The 22,558-nt window shown below is 51.4% G+C and overlaps 2 protein-coding genes and 1 non-coding gene across 4 annotated transcripts in view; 1 reads left to right on the forward strand and 2 right to left on the reverse strand.

Annotated features, from left to right (window-relative positions):
* The window catches only part of LOC112676390 (uncharacterized), a 535,411-nt gene that overhangs the window by 221,313 nt on the left and 291,540 nt on the right, over positions 1 to 22,558 (forward strand). The window lies entirely within an intron of this gene.
* Positions 1 to 22,558, reverse strand: part of EP400 (E1A binding protein p400) — a 102,627-nt gene that overhangs the window by 19,968 nt on the left and 60,101 nt on the right. Inside the window, 18 exon segments of the mRNA XM_035706615.2 lie at positions 1,369 to 1,478; positions 1,553 to 1,598; positions 2,647 to 2,898; positions 2,987 to 3,065; positions 5,708 to 5,764; positions 5,906 to 6,042; positions 8,136 to 8,309; positions 8,438 to 8,679; positions 8,907 to 9,060; positions 9,141 to 9,185; positions 9,431 to 9,565; positions 9,891 to 9,974; positions 10,180 to 10,320; positions 14,339 to 14,482; positions 14,672 to 14,783; positions 17,831 to 18,027; positions 19,341 to 19,510; positions 19,598 to 19,800. Coding sequence (XP_035562508.2) covers positions 1,369 to 1,478; positions 1,553 to 1,598; positions 2,647 to 2,898; positions 2,987 to 3,065; positions 5,708 to 5,764; positions 5,906 to 6,042; positions 8,136 to 8,309; positions 8,438 to 8,679; positions 8,907 to 9,060; positions 9,141 to 9,185; positions 9,431 to 9,565; positions 9,891 to 9,974; positions 10,180 to 10,320; positions 14,339 to 14,482; positions 14,672 to 14,783; positions 17,831 to 18,027; positions 19,341 to 19,510; positions 19,598 to 19,800 — 2,482 coding nt within the window.
* Positions 18,229 to 18,359, reverse strand: LOC112677064 (small nucleolar RNA SNORA49). Its single transcript, XR_003146833.1, has one exon. It is a non-coding gene; the product is annotated as a small nucleolar RNA SNORA49 (small nucleolar RNA).

The following is a 22,558-nucleotide window of genomic DNA, read 5'->3' on the forward strand; positions in this document are numbered from 1 at the left end:
TATTTTCATATTACTGAAGAATCCTCATTTAATCTGCAAACTTGTCCTTTATCATGTGTCCTACAAATATTTCCCATACTCTCCACTGTCTTCATATTTTTCAAACAACATGTGTCACTGATTTTTGATGATGACCACTTAATTTTTCTTTCATGATTCACAGGCTTTGGGATCCTAGGACATCTCTGCCTAAACTAAGGGAGCAAAGATGTTGTCCTGTGATTTTCATCAAAAAGTCTTATCATTTTGTATTTTACACTTAGGTCAATGATCCATCTTGATGGACTTTTCATACCTAGCGTAGGCTACAGGCCCCGGCTCCTGGTCTTGCACATAGCTACGCAGCTCTTCCAGTACCACTTATTGGAAAGACTACCCTTTCTCCTTGTATCCCTTTGGCACTCTTAATGAAAATCAGTTGACTACATACATGGGGGTTTATTTCTGGGCCTTGTATCCTATTCTATGGAGCTATGTCTGTCCCTTTGCCAAGGCCACCCTGTCTGGATTACTACAACAACTGAACTTTACAGAAAAGACACTTTTCAGAACCCGACAGGGCCACCCTTCTACTTATCAGAACAGTGCTCAGGCAGGGCACATGTTGCCCTTGGATGTGTACCTAACCTGAAAAAGGAGACACAAATTTAATCTCTTCAATCTCAGTTGTTTATTTCTGCTGTTTATAGTGAAGCACTGGAGGCAAGGACATGGGCTGCATCTGTGGATGAGTGCAAGGTTTCCGCTGGTTCTGTGCTCAGAGGGTCTGACAGGGCTGTCCTGATGCCCAGGTTTGACACCTCCCTGCTTCCCACACATAGGTCTGGACCATCCCTCTTGTGCTCCACCTGGCCCCTACACACTCTGACAATCATGCGATGGCACCTGGTGTGGTACCATGCCCTCCTCCGGTCCAGTTTCCCAAAGAGCGCCCATCTCTGCACCCCCATATCTCCCAAGAGTAAACCTGTCACGTGGTACATGAGGAATCCTAGCAGTAGAGTCAGCAGTACACCCTCAACCCTGCCTTTCTCCTCCTAGAATCGCTGTAGGTAGGGATTTCCATACCACACACTCCCTTAGCAAGAGCACCATGTGAGCCATTTCCTAAACCCCTGAATGTTCACATTATCTTAGGAAATTCAAGCTGTGTCAGTACTTCCTGCATTGCTGGGATATTTCTCTACAAAGCAAACAACTTCCTGGGTACCCAGGAGGCTCCGTTGGAAGAGCATATGACTCTTGATCATGAGTTTGAGCCCCATGTTGGGTGTTGAGATTACTTAAGAAAAATTTTTTAAATTAGAAAACAATTGGGTCCTAGGTCACGCAGGCTACTGAAAGTGCCCAGGGGCAGGGATGACTCACAGTCAAGGCTCCTGGTGCCACAGGCGAAGCAAGGCGCTTGTTAATGGACTGGAAGGTGGCAGCAGGGACCCCAGCGATGGTGTTGACGATGACATTTCCGCTCACTGTGCCTGCAGGGAGAGACCTGTGAGGCAGGAGCACAGGAAAACACTGATTTCTGATGGGGGCATCCCAGGCTTCTTACCCGTTGGCATGCTTGTCCCCGTGACAGATGTTTTAATGGCTCCGGCCTGCTGGAAAGAGAAAAGCATTTGAATTGGAGCACAAGCTCTCCCCTTCACAAAACCTCCAAATGTTTCCACTTCGTCAGAATCATGTCCACACTCCTGCCTGACTACACGGCCACACGGGCCCCCCACCATTCCCTGCCCCCATGCCCCATGCCAGTTCTGTCCCTTAGTCACAGAGCTCTGGCCTCACCTGCCCTCATGACCCCACCCCTGCCCCCCAAGCTTGGGGCCTCTGGTCTTACTGCTGAGGCTCTCTACTGATGGACTACCATCACTCAGGCCGCAGCCCAGGGCCAGGAGGCCCCGCACAGAGTCCCTCCCTAACCACCCACCACTCCACTCACAGGCCATGGGAGCTGGGGCTGAGGGAGCGTGCTTTCTGACCAAAGAGCTAAACTGCCCAGGCTGACGCAGCAATCCCACCCACCATGGCCAAAAGAACCATAAACAAGGCTGGACCACTCCCACACCTGGCTGGCAGTGCCAGGCAGCAGGGTTTCCCCATGCAGTCCCAGGCATCCTCCCCACAGGTGACTGCGACATCCGTGTCACACAGACATGGGCACACAGAGCAAGGGAGTATACCGGGGCATGACAGCCGCAGCACAGGCTGCATGAGATCACGAGTCTGCCTTTCTTCCCCTTTCCTGTGTGTTTTTAACCCATCTTCTCTGATGGGCACTAAAGATGTATGCACACGCGAGTGCAAGAGTCAGAAGGAAAGCTTGCATGTTGGCACAAACAGTATCAGCTCTGCACCTCTGCAGTATCAGCTCTGCACCTCTGCAGGGTGACGTTGACACTGACATCTCACAAATCCCACCTAACTCCAAACTTCCTGGGTCCCTCCACCTCCCAAACCTCCACTAACTAACCTGGCCTGCCTAGAGCAGCCAAAGCAGGTGAGGGCGCCCCTTTGCTCACTCACTCCCCCACCAGGGAAAGTCTTGGCCTTCTGTGGTCTCTGAGGAAGACATACTGGCGTCTGAACAAACCCTCCCACCCGTGTCCCCGCAGGTGTCCGCGGCCAGGAGAGGCACCTTCTTACCAGCACAGCGGCGCTGCCCACTGTTGTGATCGCGGGAGGCACCTTCGGTGGGGGCTGTGTGGGCTGCGCCTGGGGCTGCGCCTGGGCCTGCGGTTGGACGGCTGGCGGTCCTGCAGGCTGCTGGCTGCCTGCCGCCTGAGACTGGGGCAGAGGTGGGGGAGGCTGCTGGGGTGGCGGGGGCTGCGGCTGTGGTGGGGGTGGTGGGGGCTGTGCCACGGGTGGCTGCTGCGCCTTCTGCTGATCGGCCAGCGCCTACAGAAGCAGAGAGGAGAGGGGCTATGGGGACAAGCCCACCACGCCCACCACCCCAGCCACGTCCAGGAGGCCCTAGCGCCTACACCTTTTTCTCTTTGGCAATTCGCTCTGCTCGGAGAGATGCAACCTGAATGGGAGGCAGTGGTTTGTCGTAGTTGATCCCGCTGAAAGACAACAGCAGAAACAGAAAATAAATGGACACAGTCTAAGGAAGACGAACACTCGAGAAACCCAAAGCTCTTGCCTCCCAAGCTGCCAGGTGGTAGGAGGCAGCTCCAATCAAGCTCCCTCACAAAAGAAAAAAAGCTGCATGGGTCATCTAAGACCATGTCTCCCATTCCCTTTTGACACAGAACCTTCCAGAAAACAGACCTGGGCCACCACAGTAACACACGGTACTATGTGGATATCAGGTGCCCCGGAAATGTGTGCGAGTGCACCTCACGGTGAACTGCCTGCCCCTCCAACCCAGCCTACCAAACTGCGGCCCTACTTCAGGTTAGGCCTCCCCTCTCTTCCCAATGGAGCATCAGCCCTCCTCCGAGGAGCTGTCCATAGCCTGTGTCCCCAGGTCCCACTCTGGCCTGCCAGAAGCCCATGTGTCCATGAAAACTGAGGTCAGGGCCCAGGCTGCATGAACACTCCCAATCTCCCATGACACCCCGCTCCCCAGGCACAGAGACTGACCAGCAAAGCCCAGGGAGGGGGAGGTCCCACAGGCCTCCCCACCATCTCACAGAACCCTTGCTCCAGGGGTCTCTTCCACTCAAGTACTATGACCTCTCCACCTCTTTGACTCCCTCTGCCACAGAGAGCTTGGCTTTGCTTAAAACTTTGTGCATGCCTTCCCCATTTCCTAGCTTCCCCCACCCCTACTCTGCAGGGCCCAGGCGGGGAAACATCTGTCTGTTCCCCCTGCATGTCAGCCCCTCCCACCCTGTCACTCACCCCAGCTGGCTCAGTGACTTCTTACCCATTCTCTGACCTCAACCACGTAGGTCTGCTCAGATACTCCATCACAATCCCACTCTCACGTGAATATCCAGGCCTTCTCCCACCCCTCTTTATTACACCTGGCAAAGCTAAAGCCATGCTATGCTTCCCCAGTCTGCCAGCTTCAAGTAGGGTCCAACTATCTCCACTGACAAGGGAAACCCACCCTCTGCAAGGCGCCCCAGCCAGGTCACACGGCATCACTTCCTCTTCCTTGGCACATGGCCTGCCCTGACTCCTTACAGATGCACCCCTGTGGCTAACACCTCCAGATCCTGTGGAAGGCCGAGTCCCCACCCAGCTGTGGGCCAGGTGTTGAGTTCTCCTCTCACCTCACCCTGTCAACCTTTGGTCCTGTCCACCGGCCCACATCCCTCTGATCTGAGCCAAACACAGACACCCACCTGAGCCCCCAAGACACTGTAGGCCTGTGCTCACCTCATGGTCTCCAACCAACCAGCTGGGCTTCGCACTGGACCTATTCCCACTGAGGTGCCCAGGGCACTCGCCCTGCTTGCCTGCTTCTTGCCCTGGAGGCGTCACCCTGGGCCCTCTTGTGCGTATCCCATGGACCTGCCTTGTAGCCCTCCTTTGACCCCACGCACTGCATACCATGACAGCCAACCCAATATCGCCTCGTGTTGGGGTGACATTCAGGAGGAACACCCCCTGGTCTCCTCCCCCCAGGCTTCCCTCACCCTCGGTCCTGCTGGGCTATTCCAATCACCTGCAGGATGGATCCTCAACCCCTGTAAGACTGCTCTGAGTTTGCATCTCACCAATACGAGGACAAAAACGTGTCCTGCTCGCCACTGAACGGCTTGGCCCAGCACAGAGCTAGGCACACACCTTGTCCATAAATGTCAGCTGCATGAAACAATCTGCTAATTTAGTCCACAAATGTACACAGAACGCCTGCTCTTTGCTTCCAGATTCAGAAGCCCTACATCCACAGGCACACAAACACCACAACTCAAGTAGAGAATGTGAAGATGGTTCATCCTGTGAAGGAAAACACAGGGCCACGATGCGACTGTATAGAAGATAACGTGTAAGGGGGTCCTGGGCTCGAGTCCAGGAAGACTGCCCTAGGCGTGAGCAGCAGGTCACAGCCATGAGGTAAGGAGCATCTGATGGAGGCCAGGCCTCAGGAGCAGCTAGGAGAGTCTGTCAGGGGTCTTGGCAAAGAAGTGCCCAGCTGGTGGCCACACTGAGAACAGGTAAGGTGAGAACCCTTGGTGTATGGCAGACACTCATCTGGGCAACCACAAAGGCCTGAGCCAGACTAGCTAGCACCTGGGCTTTAACTAGACATGTGCTTCCTACCACCTCATTGTAAAAGAGACATCTGGAAAGCACAGGGAGTGTGCAGAGAACACCCTGATACCTGGCACTTGGCTTCTAGGTTGCCCTGCCATACCTGCTCACCCACACCCACACATTTCCCTGCCCATCCTTTCGTCGGTCCTTTTCTCTCTTTTGTTCAGCTTCAAAACAATTACTCTCATCTCTATGCTGGATATATTTTAAAGGCAGAATCAAAAGACATGTGCCAAATTAGACGCAAGCACGGCCAAGAAAGGAAGAGCCTCTCCCACGGCCAAGTCACATCCACCAGTGTCCCCCGAAGCCTGTAGGCAGGGACAGACCCTCATCATGGGAATGCCATGTGCACATTTGCCAGCTCCCAGCTGGCCACACCACTATCCCTAGCTGCTGCCTGGACACACCGTTTGAATGATTTACTGACTCCACAGGGTTTAATAAAACACTAAAATGAGATTATTTCATCCAGTAGAAAATACAGAAATACCTTTCTGCCAACACGGAGGCGTGCTTGGGGTTTTTCTGAAAGGGATTCATGCCAAGCCTGCCACACAAAAAAGGAGACAAGAGTTACCCAACAAGAAACACCTGCTGAAGAAGGAGGGATCACCAACACGCTGTGCAAGCCAGTGTCCCCACACCAGCTCATCACAGGGGAGGGGCGGTAAGGACACGGGAAGCATACAGAGGCTTGATGGGGGGACTTCTCTTGCCGGCCGTCATCTTCATCAGGTCAAAGTGGCTTGTGTACAGCTGCGTGTGCGTGGCATTCTCGTCCTGGGCGTACAGCTGTCCTGTGCGCAGGGGTCGGTTGTTCTTACTCTGAGACAAAACCAATGGCAGTGCATCAGATAGATGGTGGCTGATCTGGAGACCTGACTTGGAATCTCCCAGGTTAAACAGAGTTCCTCCTTCACAACCTTCAACATAGACGTGAGCATACCACCTGACCACCCACTGCCTGCAAACGCCATTCCTCTCCACACGTCCCCTCACGCAAGCTCCACAATCACCCAGAGCAGGAGGACGCTCTCTACCTTTGCAGAGAAAAATGACCGCTAGGCCAAGTGCCCAAGGTCACACAGCAAATGAGACCGAGTGGCTGCCCTCCCTGCAAGCCTCTGTTGCAGTGCACAGGGAAGAGGAGAGGTGCCAGCTGGTATGTGAATCTGCTCTTGGGGGCATTCATTCACAGCATCACCTATTCCTGGTAATCTCTCCAGCATAAATCCTACAGTCAAAACAAGCACTGCTAGCTCCCAAGACACCTCATTGTCCCACAGAACTTCAGAACAACCCGATGCCAGAGCGAAAACTCCAGTCTCGTTACACAGCTTGTGTAAAGCCAGCACACTTGTAAGCAACCAAGTCAGGACCGGGCCATAGGGCTCCCAGGGACCCTCCCCTGTGTCTACAGGCTCTGATCACCCTGTACCTGTACATAGTGAACAGGATGGAGACTGCGACACAAAGTAAGAACCGCTCACGGGAGAGCCATGCATACGTGTCCTCTGTGCTAATTGAAGCTTTACATCTAGAAGAGCCACACCAGAGGAAACTCAGGACCACAAGATCAGCATGGGAGGGTCCTGAAAATGAGTCCACGTCTGTGAGCATTCCCGTGCCACAGAAAAACAAGGGAGAAAAGGTAGAGCAAGAATAAGATCAGGTACGTAACACGAACACCCAACAGCAAGCCCAGGTTGTGGCAGGCTGTAAGGGGGCTCCTGCCCTGCCCCACCCAACACACTGCTGCCAGCACATGTCTGCGGGCATCAGCTTCCCCTCCTGGCTGGTTCTGAACTTCATCAAATGGCCCTCTGCACAGGTGCTTGCCAATTTATTCACAATGTCACCGTCACATCCAATAAACGCATTTTTGCCTTTTTTTCTAGATCAACTTCTCATGTGAGCTATAAAACAGAAAAACAGAGCTTCAGCTTTATGCTTTTCCATGTTAACATTATGGCCGTCATTAGAAGTGCTTCCAACACAAGACAGATCAAACATAAGACCTCATGATGTCTTGGTGGTGAAGGTACCACACATAGTATTGTTAAGGAATACCTGCTTTTTTTGTTCTTAAACAAAAAGCAAACAAAGGCTTTAAGGCAAATGTTTTCAGGAAAATGAAAACAGAAACGATGGTAGAAACAATGGTTTCCATACTGCGTCAGGGTCCCATGTGTGCCTCTGCCGCATCTGCCCCGTGCTGTCACACGTAGTGGGTAGGACCACGACTCGCAGGCACGGGACCCTTGTCAAGGCTGGCAGCATGCCACATGGGCGCCCCTTCTGTGCTCAGACTTTGGACACTCTCCAGAGTGCAGGTGGATGGGCGATTGACAAGAAGGGGAAGTGGCAAAGCCAGCAGACGGAGAAACAGAAAGAGACCCTCTTGGCTCAAAACAACAAGAGGTATGCAGGTGGAAAGGTGGAAAGTGCAGGGCAGATGCACTCGCCAGCAGTGCTGGCTCTCTTGGGGGGTGGGGGTGGGGGCAGCCACTGCCACCATGGGCTTCCTGGGAAAGACACGGAGTACCCAGCCTCTGTCTGCAGAGCATGTACAAGGCACACAGTCAGCCGGGACCAGGGTCCAGACCAGTCCCATGGCTGGGGCTCCTGGCGGGAGACCAGCAGCAAAGGCATAGGAGGCATAAACAAACTTATCTTCAAATAAGCCAATGGAGCCAAACAAAGGCTCTTTCATTCACCTCATGCCTTCTCAAAAGAGAAAAGAAAGAGGAAAGAAATGAAGGTAGGACCGAGCCCTTGGGTGGCATGGAGCCTCCACATGGCACACAGAATTTTCCAGGCATGCCAGGTGCCACACGGGCCTCCTGCCTCGCCAGCTTTCACTCAGCCTAGGGGCTGGAGTTCCGCTGATGTGCGAGTGGAAGGGGGTCTGCCCTCACCTTCCCCTCTTCCCTCGGAATGAGCACGTTCTCGTAGCGGCTCCGGCACTGCTTGGAAGAGCGGTAGATGCGGCTGCAGGAGTTGACGACGTCACTGACAAGGTCCCAGTTGGGCGTGTGGGCCGGGGACACAATCGTGAGATTCAGGGGCAGTTCCAGGAGCTGCTTCACAGCCTGCAGGACCAGGTTTCAGGCACCATAGGTCAGAGAACTGCATCAGCAGGTGCACGCGCGCTCCCAAGGACTACAGCCAAAGGACATGGACAGGAGAGGACGGGACGTGGACTGCGGGCTGTGCTCACCTGCAGCAGTGCCCAGTCCTCGCTGATGAGCCACTCGGGATTATCTGGGCCCGACTCAGCTGTTGGCTTGGCAAAAGTTGGCAAAGGCTTGGCAAACTGTGTTTGTTGCTTCAACAGAATGTTCTTCTTCTGCTCTTTCCCTTCCCGTCGCATTTTCAACATGCCAGGTGTCGCACGGTCAAACAGTGAGCGAGGAGGGACAACTGGCTCCCCGTGGCGCTGCTTCTTCTTCCTGCCTGCAACTGGACAGAGAGCCTTTCTCAGTGATGTAGCTAACGAGAAGACAGTGCCTTCACAGAGGAAACGGGAACAAGAAGGACGACGGAAGACGCCTGTCGCTAAGGAGCCTCTGTAGAGATAAACCCACTCTCTTGCTTGTACACCAAGCAGGACTGTAAGTGTAAAGGTTCCTTAACAGCCCGCAAGTGCAAAGCAAGCAGACATGGAAGCCTGGCGATGGGGTGTGCACCTGAGGGGTCCGTGCGGTGCCGCCTGCGTTCCTTCCTCACGTACACGGGAGGCAGCTTGGACTCTGGGATGGGAGTGCTCTCATACGTGAGACACAGGACCGGGTCCACATAGATGTCGTTGTCATCCTGGGGGGGTGTGGGCGGCGTCCAGAGCTGTGGGGACAAAGGAGAGCCATGAGTTGTATGAATGGGGGAATGCAGCCACCCCAACACACAGGGAGACGGGCACTCACTGGCATGACTTCTACTTGCCCATCGGCGCCTTCACAGACGTATTCCTGCAGGGAAGGGGCCACGTTTCAGTGTCACAATCTCAGACGAACACTACAAGCCACCAACTATTTACCTGCATGCTTAGTAGGTCTTCAAAGCACCTATGACACGTTTTAACAACCACATTTGGGGAAAAGCCTATGTGTAACCAGAAATGTCCAACCAAGGGTCAAGCATCAGACAACGGGCTGCCAGACATGGAGATGGGCTTCATCTCTCAGAAACGCATTGGATCCTGAGCCCCGCATACCACATTGTAGGCATCCTCCCTCGTATAGGTGAGAAGCTGCTCCTGCTCTTGCTCCTGCAGCGCCCGTGCCTCCCGCTCTTGCAGGGCCCTCACGTTCTGGGCCTCCCACTCCCTCACAGCGGTCAACACGGCATCCTGGTGGGAAGACCACAGAGAGGGGCTCTGAGATATGGCTACAGCAGGCCCAGCACCCCACACCCCAGCTCCACCCTGTCCAAGCTACGGGCTCTGGACCCCTTCCCTCCTCCAACACATATCCCTCCATCAAGCACCAAGCTGTGCCCAATTGAATGAGAATCGTTCCCTAGGGTTTCTCTAGACTTCATTTTTAATTTGTTTCTACACTGGTGGGTTGCTTTTTATTCCTTTAATTCCACACAAGTCACATTTACTTCAGGCCAAATGTGAATCTGAAGGCTGAGGCCCTCACGTGCTACGCAAACCAGAAGTCTACCCTTACCTCGCTGCTGCCCTCTTTCTCTGGGCCAGTTGGCGTGTGGAATAATTCCAGGTAATTCAGAGCATATTTCTCAATAGGTGTAAGCTGTTCCAAAAATCATTGTTTTGAACAGGGTTAACAGCAAATTAACAAAGGTTAAGTCCCCATATAACCCCCCAACACTTGAATCAAAAGAATGATTATTTTTACTCAAAGAGACCAAGGAAAATTTCATGGAAGAGTCAAATTTAAAATACCGAGGTATCTGGAAAAAAATTAAGCTGAAGCGCAGAAGAGAAAGCTCTCAAACCTGTTCCATGAAGTCAGCTAACTCCTCCAGCTGAGATGGCTCTTCACTCCACCTCGGGCTGTTGGTGCCGGGTGACCCTGGCACAGCTTCCTCCTCAGGTTTCTGGGCATCTTCTTCCAGATACTCAATGCTCTTGAGGGCCTAAAGAAATAACAGATTTATGTTACTTTCATAGTTTTAAATTATGGGGTTTTGAAAAGGAGTCACCCCACATAAAGCCAGGGAGACGCCTCCATTCACTGCACATAGAGCCTCCCCGTGGACATGCTCTCGCGCATCTGAGACCCACTTGGATATGAAGAACAAAGCCCTAAGGGTGACAGAGAAGGCGTGGGAGTGGCTCCCAGCCTCACTGGACACCAAACTCCAGGCAAAAGTCACGTGTCACCTGACCCCAAGAATAGAAAGGGACAGGACATCCCATTCAACCTTACACCCAACATGCCCCACGGCCACGGCTCTGACAGAGGAGAACAACTCTTCATAGTGCATGAGACAGGGGCCACAGTCCACAGCATTCACAGAAGACAAACGACCCAGAGCCCTAGGAGCCAGAACCAAACCTGTGGACAACAGATCAGGAAACACCAGAGAAAGGAAGGAGGCGCCTTCCCAACAGCCAGGAGCTCCTGCCTGATAGGCACGTGTACTGCAGGGGTGCACCTTCACACATCAGGCGAACTAATGGTTTCTGGTTACCAGGTATCAGTTAGGAGCTGTGCAACCTCTCTTTCTTGGCGATTTGGCAAAACCTGCAGCTTAAGATGTAACCTGACCTCACACTATACACTATAAATTCTTCCACACTGACCGCATGTCTCAGGACAAAGTTAAACACTGAAGCACCCAGAAGAAAACGAAGGAGGATGTCCTGACCACCCAGAGTCAGGAGAATGTCTTTTGAGCAGAACATTAGCAGCAACTGTGATAAAGATGGGCTGCTGGGGGGATTCAGGACCCAGAGTTCCTGCTCACTGGCAGACTGCAAAATGCAGGGAGGTTTTCTACACCATGCACCCAGAACACAGAAGGAATGCCAACAACTGAGAAAAATAAACAGCCCAGGTAACCAAAAAAGGGGGGAAAGACATGAGCAAACACTTCACAAGAAAGTACCTACTCTGCCAGGGAACACGTGGAGGTGCACAAATTCATGGGTGGAGCAATGGGCAAATTAAACCAGAGACATGGCCCACATCTACCACCATGCTGGTTCGAACAGTTCACAAAACTGCCTGACAGCCCTGCCCATCACACACACGCTCAACGATGATGCAGGGGTCCCACCCCAAGGTGTGCTGCCTAAAAGTTAGCAGAGAGAGAGAAAAAAAGGGGGGGGGGGGTTAGCAGATACACACATGCATCTGCCAAGAGACACACAAAATATTCAGAGACACATGGCTCAAAACACAGACTGTGGCCCAATAAAGAAATTACAACACCACACAGAGTATAGTGTTGTACTGCCATGAGAAGCACCATGACCCTGAACCAGAAGCCAGATCCTCACAGGCAGCCATGTGGTCAGGAGGCACAGGAGCAGCCCTCAGGGGCAGGAGTGGTAAGGAAGGCAGGCGGTTTCGGTCGGGGGGGAAGGGGTTTCCTATAGTGCCCTCTCATGCTGATTCTCTAGGACGTGTACTTCTCAGGAGGCTCTCATGCTTCAAAAAACTTTAAAAAAAAAGCCATCTTCCTGCACGGGTCTTCTGAAGAGCATCGCTCCTGCTGGAGACTCCCGGGTTACTTGGGCATCTGGAAGTAATCCTGAGACCCGATCCTCAGGGCACTGCTGGCCAGCACTGCCCTCAGGCTCCCACATTCACTTCACCTTCAAAAGACCTCTCCAGTCTCTCCTGCTCTCACCTGGCCATGCTGCTGCCACGCAACTGCACCCCTACTGCTGGTCTCTGCTCCAGCCCCCACAATTTAGACTCAGCACAGAGCCAGAGGGCTATCTTTTTTTTTTAGACTTTTTATTTATTTATTCATAGAGACACAGAGAGAAAATGAGAGGCAGAGACACAGGCAGAGGGAGAAGCAGGCCCCATGCAGAGAGCCCGACGCAGGACTCGATCCCGGGTCTCCAGGATCACGCCCTGAGCTGCAGGCGGTGTTAAACCGCTGCGCCACCGGGGCTGCCCAAGAGGGCTATTTTTTAAAATGTGGCCAGGCCCCACTACCCTCACCCCTCACTCCCTCCTAATCCTCTGCCACCTGTACTGTCCCTCTGCCCATAGCACCTCCCCACTGGACATCGCCCACGCTCTGCAGGAGAGTCCGTGTTCTACTCCCTTGCTGGTTTTTAGACCTCCTCTTACTGGGATGGAAGCTTAATGGTGGGGGGTGGGGGAGATACATCTTCCATTCGACGCTAGGTCTTTCCTGCCAACAACATGCCTACACTTCACAGCACCTATGTGCTGCTCTGTGTGGTACACACATCCCTGAGACAACTGCACACAGAACAATGCATTTCTCATGCAAATGCCCTCCCACCTCTCATTTCTCTCCTAGGACACATGCAAGACTTGCAATGGTGAAATCATTTGTTTCTGAGAGAGAATCCACTTTCTTTTAGGTGCTTTTTTTTTTTTAACCTCACGCATATGTCTTTTTTTTAAAGATTATTTATTTATTTATTCATGAGAGAGACACACAGAGAGAAAGAGAGAGAGACGCAGAGACACAGGTAGAGGGAGAAGCAGGCTCCATGCAGGGAGCCTGACGTGGAACTCGATCCTGGGTCTCCAGGATCATGCCCTGGACTGAAGGCAGCGCTAAACCGCTGAGCCACCCAGGCTGCCCATTATGCATACGTCTTTAAAAGAATGGGGCTGATGTATCTGTCCCTCCAGATGCAGAAAGAACCATAAGGTATCTCTGTGTGTGTGTGTGGGGGGGGGGGACCGGGGACATCATACACAGGAAACTTCTGGAAGGAGGCATGAGGACCCACATTAACGGGTGGTCCCTAGCAGAGAAGGAGGGTCTGGTGTGGGACACTTGCTCTTCATTATAAATTCTTGAAAGTTTTATCATACACATTTATTACTGTTCCACCAAATGAGAACTTTTAAAACAGCCAAGGCTACAGGCAAGTCCTCTTCAACAAGAGTGTGAGGACAGGGAAGGGGGTGAGCAGCACTGCAGGGGAGCCAGGGAAGCCTTCTACCATGGGCAAGGGCATGGGAAGAGGCCCAGAACATGAGGGTCCCTCCACAGCCAAGAGCCCAGAAACCGACACCCAGGAAGGAGGGGAAGGAGGGGGCAACCCTGTGAGGTGGGCCAAAGTGAAGGGGGAAGTCCTGGGGGGAGCTGCAGCTAGGCCACTCCCCAAGAGTGGGTCTACAGTGTGTCTACACAGCAGCACTACCCAAAAGGAGCAGCACACAAGCCATGTGAGTACTCCAACATCTCTCACGTGTTATAAAGTATAAAAGGCAGTATTTTATTTAACCCAATATATCCAATCATTATTTCAACAAGTAACCAACATAAAATATTAACAAGATCATTTATGTTCTCCTTTGTACTGTTCTCAGAATTGGGCGTGCATTTTACACTCACACACAGGGCTCCTCTCTTTTTTTTTTTTTTTTAAAGATTTTATTTATTTATTCATGAGAGACACAGAGAGAGAGAGGCAGAGACACAGGCAGAGGGAGAAGCAGGCTCCATGCAGGGAGCCTGATGTGGGACTTGATCCAGGGTCTCCAGGATCACGCCCTGGGCTGCAGGCGGCGCTAAACCGCTGCACCATCGGGGCTGCCCACAGGGCTCCTCTCTGACAGGAGCTGAGACGGTGAACCATGGGGACGGGCAGGGTAGGGCAGGGTGGGCAAAGTAGGTCATAGGACAGACGAGGCACTCCAAACCGCTAGTTGCCAGCTATGGCTCAGGGGAGGCAGTGGGGCTCAGGAAGAACCAATGAAGACAGGGATGACTGCTGAACTGGGCAGCAGGTGCCTGGGGCCCCCGGACTTTCCACTGCTCCTTTACCTGCTTGTCCAGACGAGAATGCCCGTAACAGAATGAAAGCAGGCAGGAGGGGTGTGCCAGGGTGGAGCAATAGGGGCCTGCACAGCAAGCAGGGAGCTCAGGACCTATAGCAGGTGTGGCAAATCCTCTATGACCTCCAGGGCCAGCAATCTGTCCTCACCTCAATGAAAGGTCTTGCAATTTTGGGTGCAATGATTTCTGTGGCAGAAGGCTCTTGAGAAAGGACCACAAATTCCTCTGCCTTCACTGGAAAGCCGGCGTCATCTGTTGGAGAGCACACCTCAAACAGCTCCTGGATGGTCCGCTGCACACAAAATGCACATCAGTGTCTAGCCAGAAACAGGTCAGTGCTGACCTGACCATCAAACTGCAACACCAGGGAAACCACCAAGCCACTCCTCATCTGCGTGCATTAAACTGCGTGGCCCCTTTACCCACCCCCATCCCCATCACCACACAGCAACCTTGAGGACTGCACACCATTGACAAGTACCTGTGTCAGGAACGCCATGGAGTAGTCATTGCCCTGAGCAGCTACTTCCCGGATCAAGTCTTTGGTTCCATTTTTCAACAGCTTCTCTTCAATGGAGTTACCACTCACAAGCCTACAAAACAGACATGTCATGTACAATGACAGCTAGGTCACCTGGGGGGCACGATGCCATGAGCAGTCAGGGGGCAAGGGCCTGGTGGCACAGCACCCTGGACCCTTGGGCAGGAGCCACGAGGCTATGTATACATGGGGCACTCCCCTCCATGGCGGTCAGGGCCACCTCTCCCACTCTAGCTCTAGCCACCGCCACCTTCCCTTACTGCACCCTGTCCCATGCCTCTGTGGCCATGATCGATTCTGCCATCTTTCCCTCCACTGGTCCCCACCTATAAATGTCCTACTGGGTCCTCCAGGAGGACTCCCTATGTGGAGCAGCTGCTGTCCCCAGTGCTGACAGCCTGCAACGCACACACAACATACCCCTCATTTTCAAATGGTCACGCTTAAACATAATGGTGGACAGCATCTGCTTCACCACACACTTATCTGCATTTTGCTTTCTTTTTTTTTTTTTTTTTTTTTTTAAGATTTATTTATTTATTCATTCAGAGAGAGCGAAGAGAGAGGCAGAGGGAGAAGGAGGCTCCATGAAGGAAGCCCGATGTGGGACTCGATCCTGGGTCTCCAGGATCACACCCCGGGCTGCAGGCAGCGCTAAACCGCTGCACCACCGGGGCTGCACCTGCATTTTGCTTTCTTACTGAGTGGTGTGCTGCAGAGACTCCTACTCCCCCAAATGGTTTCAGTGGCTGCTCGATGCCCAAGGTATGGCAATACCTCACCCCAAGCATGGGAACTCTCTGGTTCCTGCTTTGTGCCTTGTAAACAAGCTACAGGAACCAGGGATACCATGGGCTGGGCCCCACAGAGGGTAGTGCTGGGGACAAAGGACAGGCATAGTTTTCAGTTCAGCAGACTCCACTAAATTGATGTCAAAATAATGCCACACTCACATCCCCAGTTAGGGGTAGGAGCTCCCTTGGCCAACACCACTGGCACCACCAGCAGCTGTGGCTGCCGCTGTCCCGTGTCCCAGTATCTAAGCAAGGCCACTACACATGCAGCCTCCTACCCTTTACCTACCAAGCCTGGGTGTACCACAAGTGTGAGCAGGTGGGATGGCCTATTCAGATTCTCAGCTTCCTTCCACCTTTCTCAAAGAAGGGCTCATCTATCTTTCTCCTCAACTTGTAAGAGCTATCTGACCCTCTGTTCGTTGTGAGAACTGCAAATAATCTTCCCAATCTATTATTTGTGCATCAGCTTTGCTTTTGGTTTCTTTTTGCAAACCAAAACTTAAATTTTCATTTTATTGCAGTCAGATATGTCTGCCTTGCCTTCCCTCCAAGCTTTCTGCCTGGCTAAAGTGATGCCTTCAAGCCACAGGTATCATCTCTTCAAAACTACACCAAGACCGCTGATTTGTTTCTATACCTGCATGCTTAACCTAGGGCCGGCATTCTGGCCATAACGAGGGCACAGCACTCTGACCTTAGCTCTTCCTCATGGTCTGCTGTGCTGGCACCACACGCTAAATTACCTGCACTCCAATGAAGCTGGAAGCCCACCCAACTGGTCACTGCTCTCCCTCTGATGGCAGATCCTCACATGCCTTCCCCCGAGCCTCTCTGCTGCAACTCTTGTCAGTATTTCTGTCGGCCATTATCAGCTACCCTTCACTCCAAATACACTTTTAAAAACCACTTTATCCAGGAGCGCCTGGATGGCTATCAGTTGAGCATCTGCCTTCAGCTCAGGTCATGATCCCAGGGTCCTGGGAGCAAGCCTCACGTCAGAGCCCCACATCGGGTCCCTGTTCAGCAGAGAGCCTGCTTCTCTCTCTTCCTCCACTCATGCTTGTGTGTACGCTCACTCTCTCAAATAAATAAAATCTTAAAAAAAAAAAAAAGAGTAAAAACCACTTTTTCCAATCACAAGTGTACACAGGTACACCTACACAAATACCCACAATTATGGCTTTCGTTAAAACCATTCTACATATTAACATCGCTTTGGGGGAAAGCACATTTCTATGTACCAGGTCTTCCCGTCCCGAGAACACAGCACAGCCTCCTACTCAGGTCTCACTATGTTTTGCACAATTTTATCCTCGTTTCCTACACATCCTGTACCTTTACTGCCAAGACTGTTCCTGAGTGTTTGTGGATCATAGTTGCTGAGAATAAAATAGTTTTCCCATTTCTGGCTCACAACTGCTGAAAGGATCACTGAGGAAAACGTTGCTCATACAACTTACATGGCACACTAGACTTACAGCTACTGGTAACAAGACACACTCTCCACATACCATTGAAAGAAAAAGGGATTAACAAATAAGACTTTCAGCATGAGCCGTCTAAAAAATTAGAAAGACGCCTGGAAAGATATACAGCAAAATATTACCAATTGCTATCTCTGAGGGATACTTCTCTATAAACGTATTACCTGCTCCGTGAACCTCAGAAAGGCAGTAATACAGCTACTTAAAGTCGGCCTTTGGAGGACTCCGCCTCAGTGGAAGGAGTGAATGGTCACATACACAGGCTCTCCCAGCTGCCAGCACTGCACACACACCAGCACACAGGTGGTCGGGTACCAAACAGGGACCATCAAGTGCTAGCACACACCAGAAACCCACGGTTATTACACTACTATAGTCAATACTTCTGGAAGCTCAGAAATACACAGGAGAGCCTCCTCCACTTTCTCAGCTACGTACAGGGCCAGCTAGTTTGTATCTGAAGGCAGTGCACACAGATTTGAGTTCTTTCAGTCATCATCTTACTAACAGACAACTTCTATCTGATAGTAACTGAGACACTCTGAAACATAAACTGCCCTTTTGAAGGGGCAGGTCCTCTAAAAGAGGCACAAGAGATATGCGTCAGATGCACAGCAAGTTATGTCTAAGCAACATAACTTGATCACAATTTCAAGCAAACTAATTATAAACCAAGCAAATGTTGGGCCAGAAGCAAGAACAGAAGTCTGCCTCAGAAAAAACAAACGACACAGCAGGAACTTCTGGAACAAATTGCAGCGTATATTTGAGTTCATGTGGTGCCTCCGTGGACTCACTGTCACACCCACCACTCTCACCTGTATATGTGGACATCCTTGCGCCTCCCAATCCGTTCGCACCACTCCTGGGCCTTGGCATCCATCACGGGGTTCAGGTCATTGTCATAGAACACCACGGCATCAGCCTCCACCAGGCTCACGCCTGTGGCACGGCTATGGGTTGACAGAATGGCGCAGAAAATCCTCCTGTCTCTGTTGAAACTCCTCATCAGTTCCTGAGATGAAGGAAATCCCTCGGGTTAGCTCCTCTGGTAAACCCTGGGACAGCTCCCAGTTACGAACAAACGTCCAGCTGTCCTGGCTTTTATGCACGCATCCGTACCATCACTCGCTTACTGATCACAGACATCCCCACACGCTCTGCACATTGCAGGCCACAGAGACAAAAGGAAAATGTCAGACTCCACCTGACATGGACTGTCAGCTCAACTCGTAGGCCCCACGAGAACACAGAGTCTTCCTGGGGAGGGACGTGTGCTCGGTCCTGTACCCTCAGGCAATGCCGGGGCACTTCACAGCAAAAGGCCCGGGAGTAAGGCTGAGGGAGCAGGGAAACAGGCTGGAGAGAGGCTCTCAGCCTCCTGTGAACACTGCCCTCTGCAATAATTTCAGCACCAAACCAGACTGTGACACTGCCCCTTTTCTTCCCAGAGAGTCCACACGCAACCTATTACATCACTACCCAGAAAATTTTGTTAGCCCTGTGCTGCATCTCTTTCCAGGCCCTTCTCCGTGCGTATGTACTCGGGTGAAAAGTCACACGTGTGTGGGATCACACCAAGAGGCTGACACGGTCTACACTCTGGCAGCCTGCTTCCGGCATGGGAGCGTTCTGCTGTGTTCCTAATCCTGTCCCAAATGCTCTGATGACCACCTCGTAGTTCAGCCCACAGACACTTGGGACAGTGCCACCAAGCAGCATGGTACACGCATAACCTATGGACATATTCTGCTGCTGGACGCATGTGCTGTTCCAGGGAGGAGCAGAGGTGCTGCAGACATGCTGAGCCCTCCATGCACAGTCACTCAAGCCTGTGCACATCCATGACCCACACTTATCAACCCATCTCCTAGAAAGCTGTGCAGCTTCACACCTGCTAGCAATGTGTGAGAACACCTGTCTTGCTGTGCTGACCAAAGCAATACACCATTAGCCAATCTGACAAATGACAAAGGGGCATGCTGTGTGAACTTATGTTTCTTGCAAGGCGCCTCACGTGGACTGTGCTCACTCTCCCCCCTATCCCCCCACCCGCCCTGGCTGCATCTGAAGCACACCGACCTGTTCCTCATGGCCGCAGGCCACCAAGCTCAATGTGGAGACAGCAGCCAGCTGCGCACGCCCCAGTAACAGGACACACAAACCGAAGACCTGTTAGAGCCCGGGGACGTGGAGTAGCTCCTCCCCTTGTCTGGAAGGACCGCCACAGCCCTGCACTTACACAGTTCTGAGAAACCAGGGCAGAAAGAGGTGACTCACATGAACAACACTGAACATCAACTGTAACAAAGGAAACCTCTTCCTTACCTGCCGTTGCTCACTGTTGGCATTTTCATCGATCCTGATGTATGTGAGATAATGGAAGTTCAAGAACATTTCTAAAATATCCAGCATGAGAACCATCTGTGACAAGATCAGCACTCGACGTCCTTCGGATTTCAACTTCTGAAGTAAGATGGCTAAAGCTTCGAGCTTTCCTATGGAATGAACAACATCAAGTGTCTTGTAACCTGAGCAAGGAGAGGCAATCTCAAGGCCAGTGCAGATGGGGGTCCCTGTCGTACCTGAGTCAAACTGGACCAATCTGAGCTCAGGAAATCGTAGGGAGCGTAGGGCCGTCATCCGCTGCAACTGCTGTGCGTAGGGAGCTATGTGCTCTTTCAGGCAGTGCCTCAAGATCCTCATCCTGTGGCTATAGAGGGATGGCGGCCTCGCCACCCACAAGGAAGGGGGTGCAGCCACCACCGGAGGGATCACACATACCACCCTGAGAAGAAAGCACCTATGTCACACACACTGCCCACGGCATCTCCACCAGCAGCACCTCTATCCCAGGAAGCAAAGGCTTAAGAAGGAAGTAGGCAGAACCTTCCAAAGGCAGAGTTGCCAGAGGAGCCAGGATGCCTAATTACAATTACCACATGGGCGATGTGGCTGCTGGCCCACACCATCGGTCACAGCAACTATGGGAGTGGGTCTCACCAATGCTGGCTACTGAGGGCCACCCGGATGGAAACAACCAGCACGGGGCACCCTCCCCGCCCCGTCCAGAGTGCAGGAAAGGGCACAGATGCCCATTCCCTATGAAGTGCATATGTTCTGATGGGAATCTGAGGGTGCAGGTGCTTTGTCACCATGATGGTCTGGGGGGAGAATGTGTGAACCCCAGAACTGGTATAGCCAACCATGCCACCAGGAGGGAAGCCAGACTTAGCAGGAAGAGGCCCAGCTGAGAGGAACACAATGACCACTCAGATGGGCCATTATAGCCATGTGACACCACCTCCAGACCTCTGGACGCCACCCACACCAGAAGAACCTCACTCCAGAGGTCAGCTCAAGCTGGGTTTCCCTGACTTGCTACCAACTGCATGTAAACTCTGGTGTACAAAATTAAAGCACTGAATAAATGGAGAACAACTCCACATTCACTGATCCCAAGAGTCCACATGGTCAATGTGTCTGTTCCCAATCTAACTAAAGATTTGGCGCAATCCGAATCCCAATCTTAGCCAGTTATTCTGTAGATTAGCAACATACCAAACCTAAGGCTGATGTGGAAAAGCCACAGACCAGAAATGCTCACAGAGCACTGAACGAGAACACAGCTGGAGGAAGAACACTGCCCAACACTGTCCTGCTGCACAGCCACAGTGATCAAGACAAGGCAGGGCAAAATAAACCCCATTCTTGCAAAAAAAACCCAAAATAACAGCCAACATAAATTTGATCAAGCCTTTGAATCCAGCAATTTATAGACAATACAGTGAACAAAGTAATGTGTCAGATTATATCTTGAAGAATCAATCAGCAAATCCCAATTGTGAGAAATTCTACAGGGCAAACCACCAGGTTTCCTCAACAAATAAACTGCAAGGGGAAAAAAGGCGACCTAGAAGCACAACCTACAGATTAGGATATATGTGACAGACGTATCCGTCAACTGCTACATATCTACATTACTGTGATTTGATTGGAACCATAAAAATATTTATGACACACGGACGCCTGGGTGGCTCAGTGGTTGAGAACGTTTGCCTTTGGCTCAGAGTGTGATCCCTGGTCCTGTGATTGAGTTCTGCTTCGGGCTCCCTGTGAGGAGCCTGCTTCACCCTCTATGTCTCTGCTTTTCTCTCTGTGTCTCTCATGCATAAATAAAATCTTTAAAAAATATATTTATGAGTCAATCAAAAATGTGCATGCGGAATAGACCCTTAATGATGTTAAAAACTGTTCTTTTTAGATGTGATAATAGTACAGTGACTGTGTTTCTTTCTGAGCACGATGAAATCTTATATAGGAACCATGTTTGTCTGGAACTCATTGCAAAACAGTCTGTGCTTTGAGGTAGTAAACAGATGAAACAAGACTGGCTAAGAGCCAGTAAGTGCTGAAGACGGGCTCTGGGTACACTGGGATTCACTGCATTATTCTGCTTGCATATGTTTGAACATTTTCCACAATACAGGATTCTTTAAATGGGAGAAAATTAATCTAGATGAAGATCTAGTCCCCTCACAAACATCCATTCAAAATGAACCTTAGATCTAAAGTGAAATACAGACAAGGAAACTCCTAAAAAACACTGGGAAAAGCCCGGGTGCCCGGGGGTGGCGATAATTTTCCAGGTCTAATCCCAAATGCACAGCTCATGAGAGGACGGACAGCTGGACTTCACTCAACCTAAACACTACCATCCCATGAAAACCAATGTCATGAAGAGACAAGCCACAGACAAGACACCTCTGATAAAGGACTGTCATCCAAAACATACGAAGAACTCTTAAAATGCAACGAGAAAACAAACAACCCATTTAAAAAATGGGTCAAAGACCTTAATAGACACATCTCCACAGAAAAGACACACGCGGCAAAAAACCAAAAGAGGCTCAGCATCTTATGTCCTCAGGGCAATGCAGATGTTAATAGCCATGAGACACCACTGCATACCTCTCAGAATGGCCAGAACTCACAACCAGACCACAGCGGCATGACAAGGACAAGAGGCAGCAGACGCTTGCTCTCACTGCTGCTGGGAATGCAGAATGGGGCAGCCACTTGGCTAGTCTGCTTGACATTTTCTGACAAAGCGAAACATGCTCCCACCAGGAGATTTGACAATCATGCTTCTTGGGATTTATTCAAATGAACTGAAATTTACATTCACACCACAATCTGCAGGTGGATGTTTACAGCAGCTTCATCTGTGACAGCCAAAACTTGGCAAGCAACCAAGATGTTCTTCAGTAGGTGATGGATACACTGGCCCATCCAGACAGGGAAATATTACTGGGAGCTGTCAAGTCATGAAAAGCAGCACAGGAATCTTCGCAGCATCTCACTAAGAGAAAGGAGCCCGTCTGGAGCCTGTATCCTATACAGTTCCAAGGATGGGATATTCTGAAAAAGGCACAGCTACAGAGACATTAAAGAGGTGGGTGGCTGTCAGGGTTTCATGGGGAGAGGCCAACAGACAGAGCAATAGGGGATTTAGGGCAGCGAGAAGACTCTGTGTGCTAACACAG

The sequence above is a fragment of the Canis lupus genome, chromosome 26 (genome assembly GCF_003254725.2).
Source record: "Canis lupus dingo isolate Sandy chromosome 26, ASM325472v2, whole genome shotgun sequence".
Taxonomy (NCBI): Eukaryota; Metazoa; Chordata; class Mammalia; order Carnivora; family Canidae; genus Canis; species Canis lupus.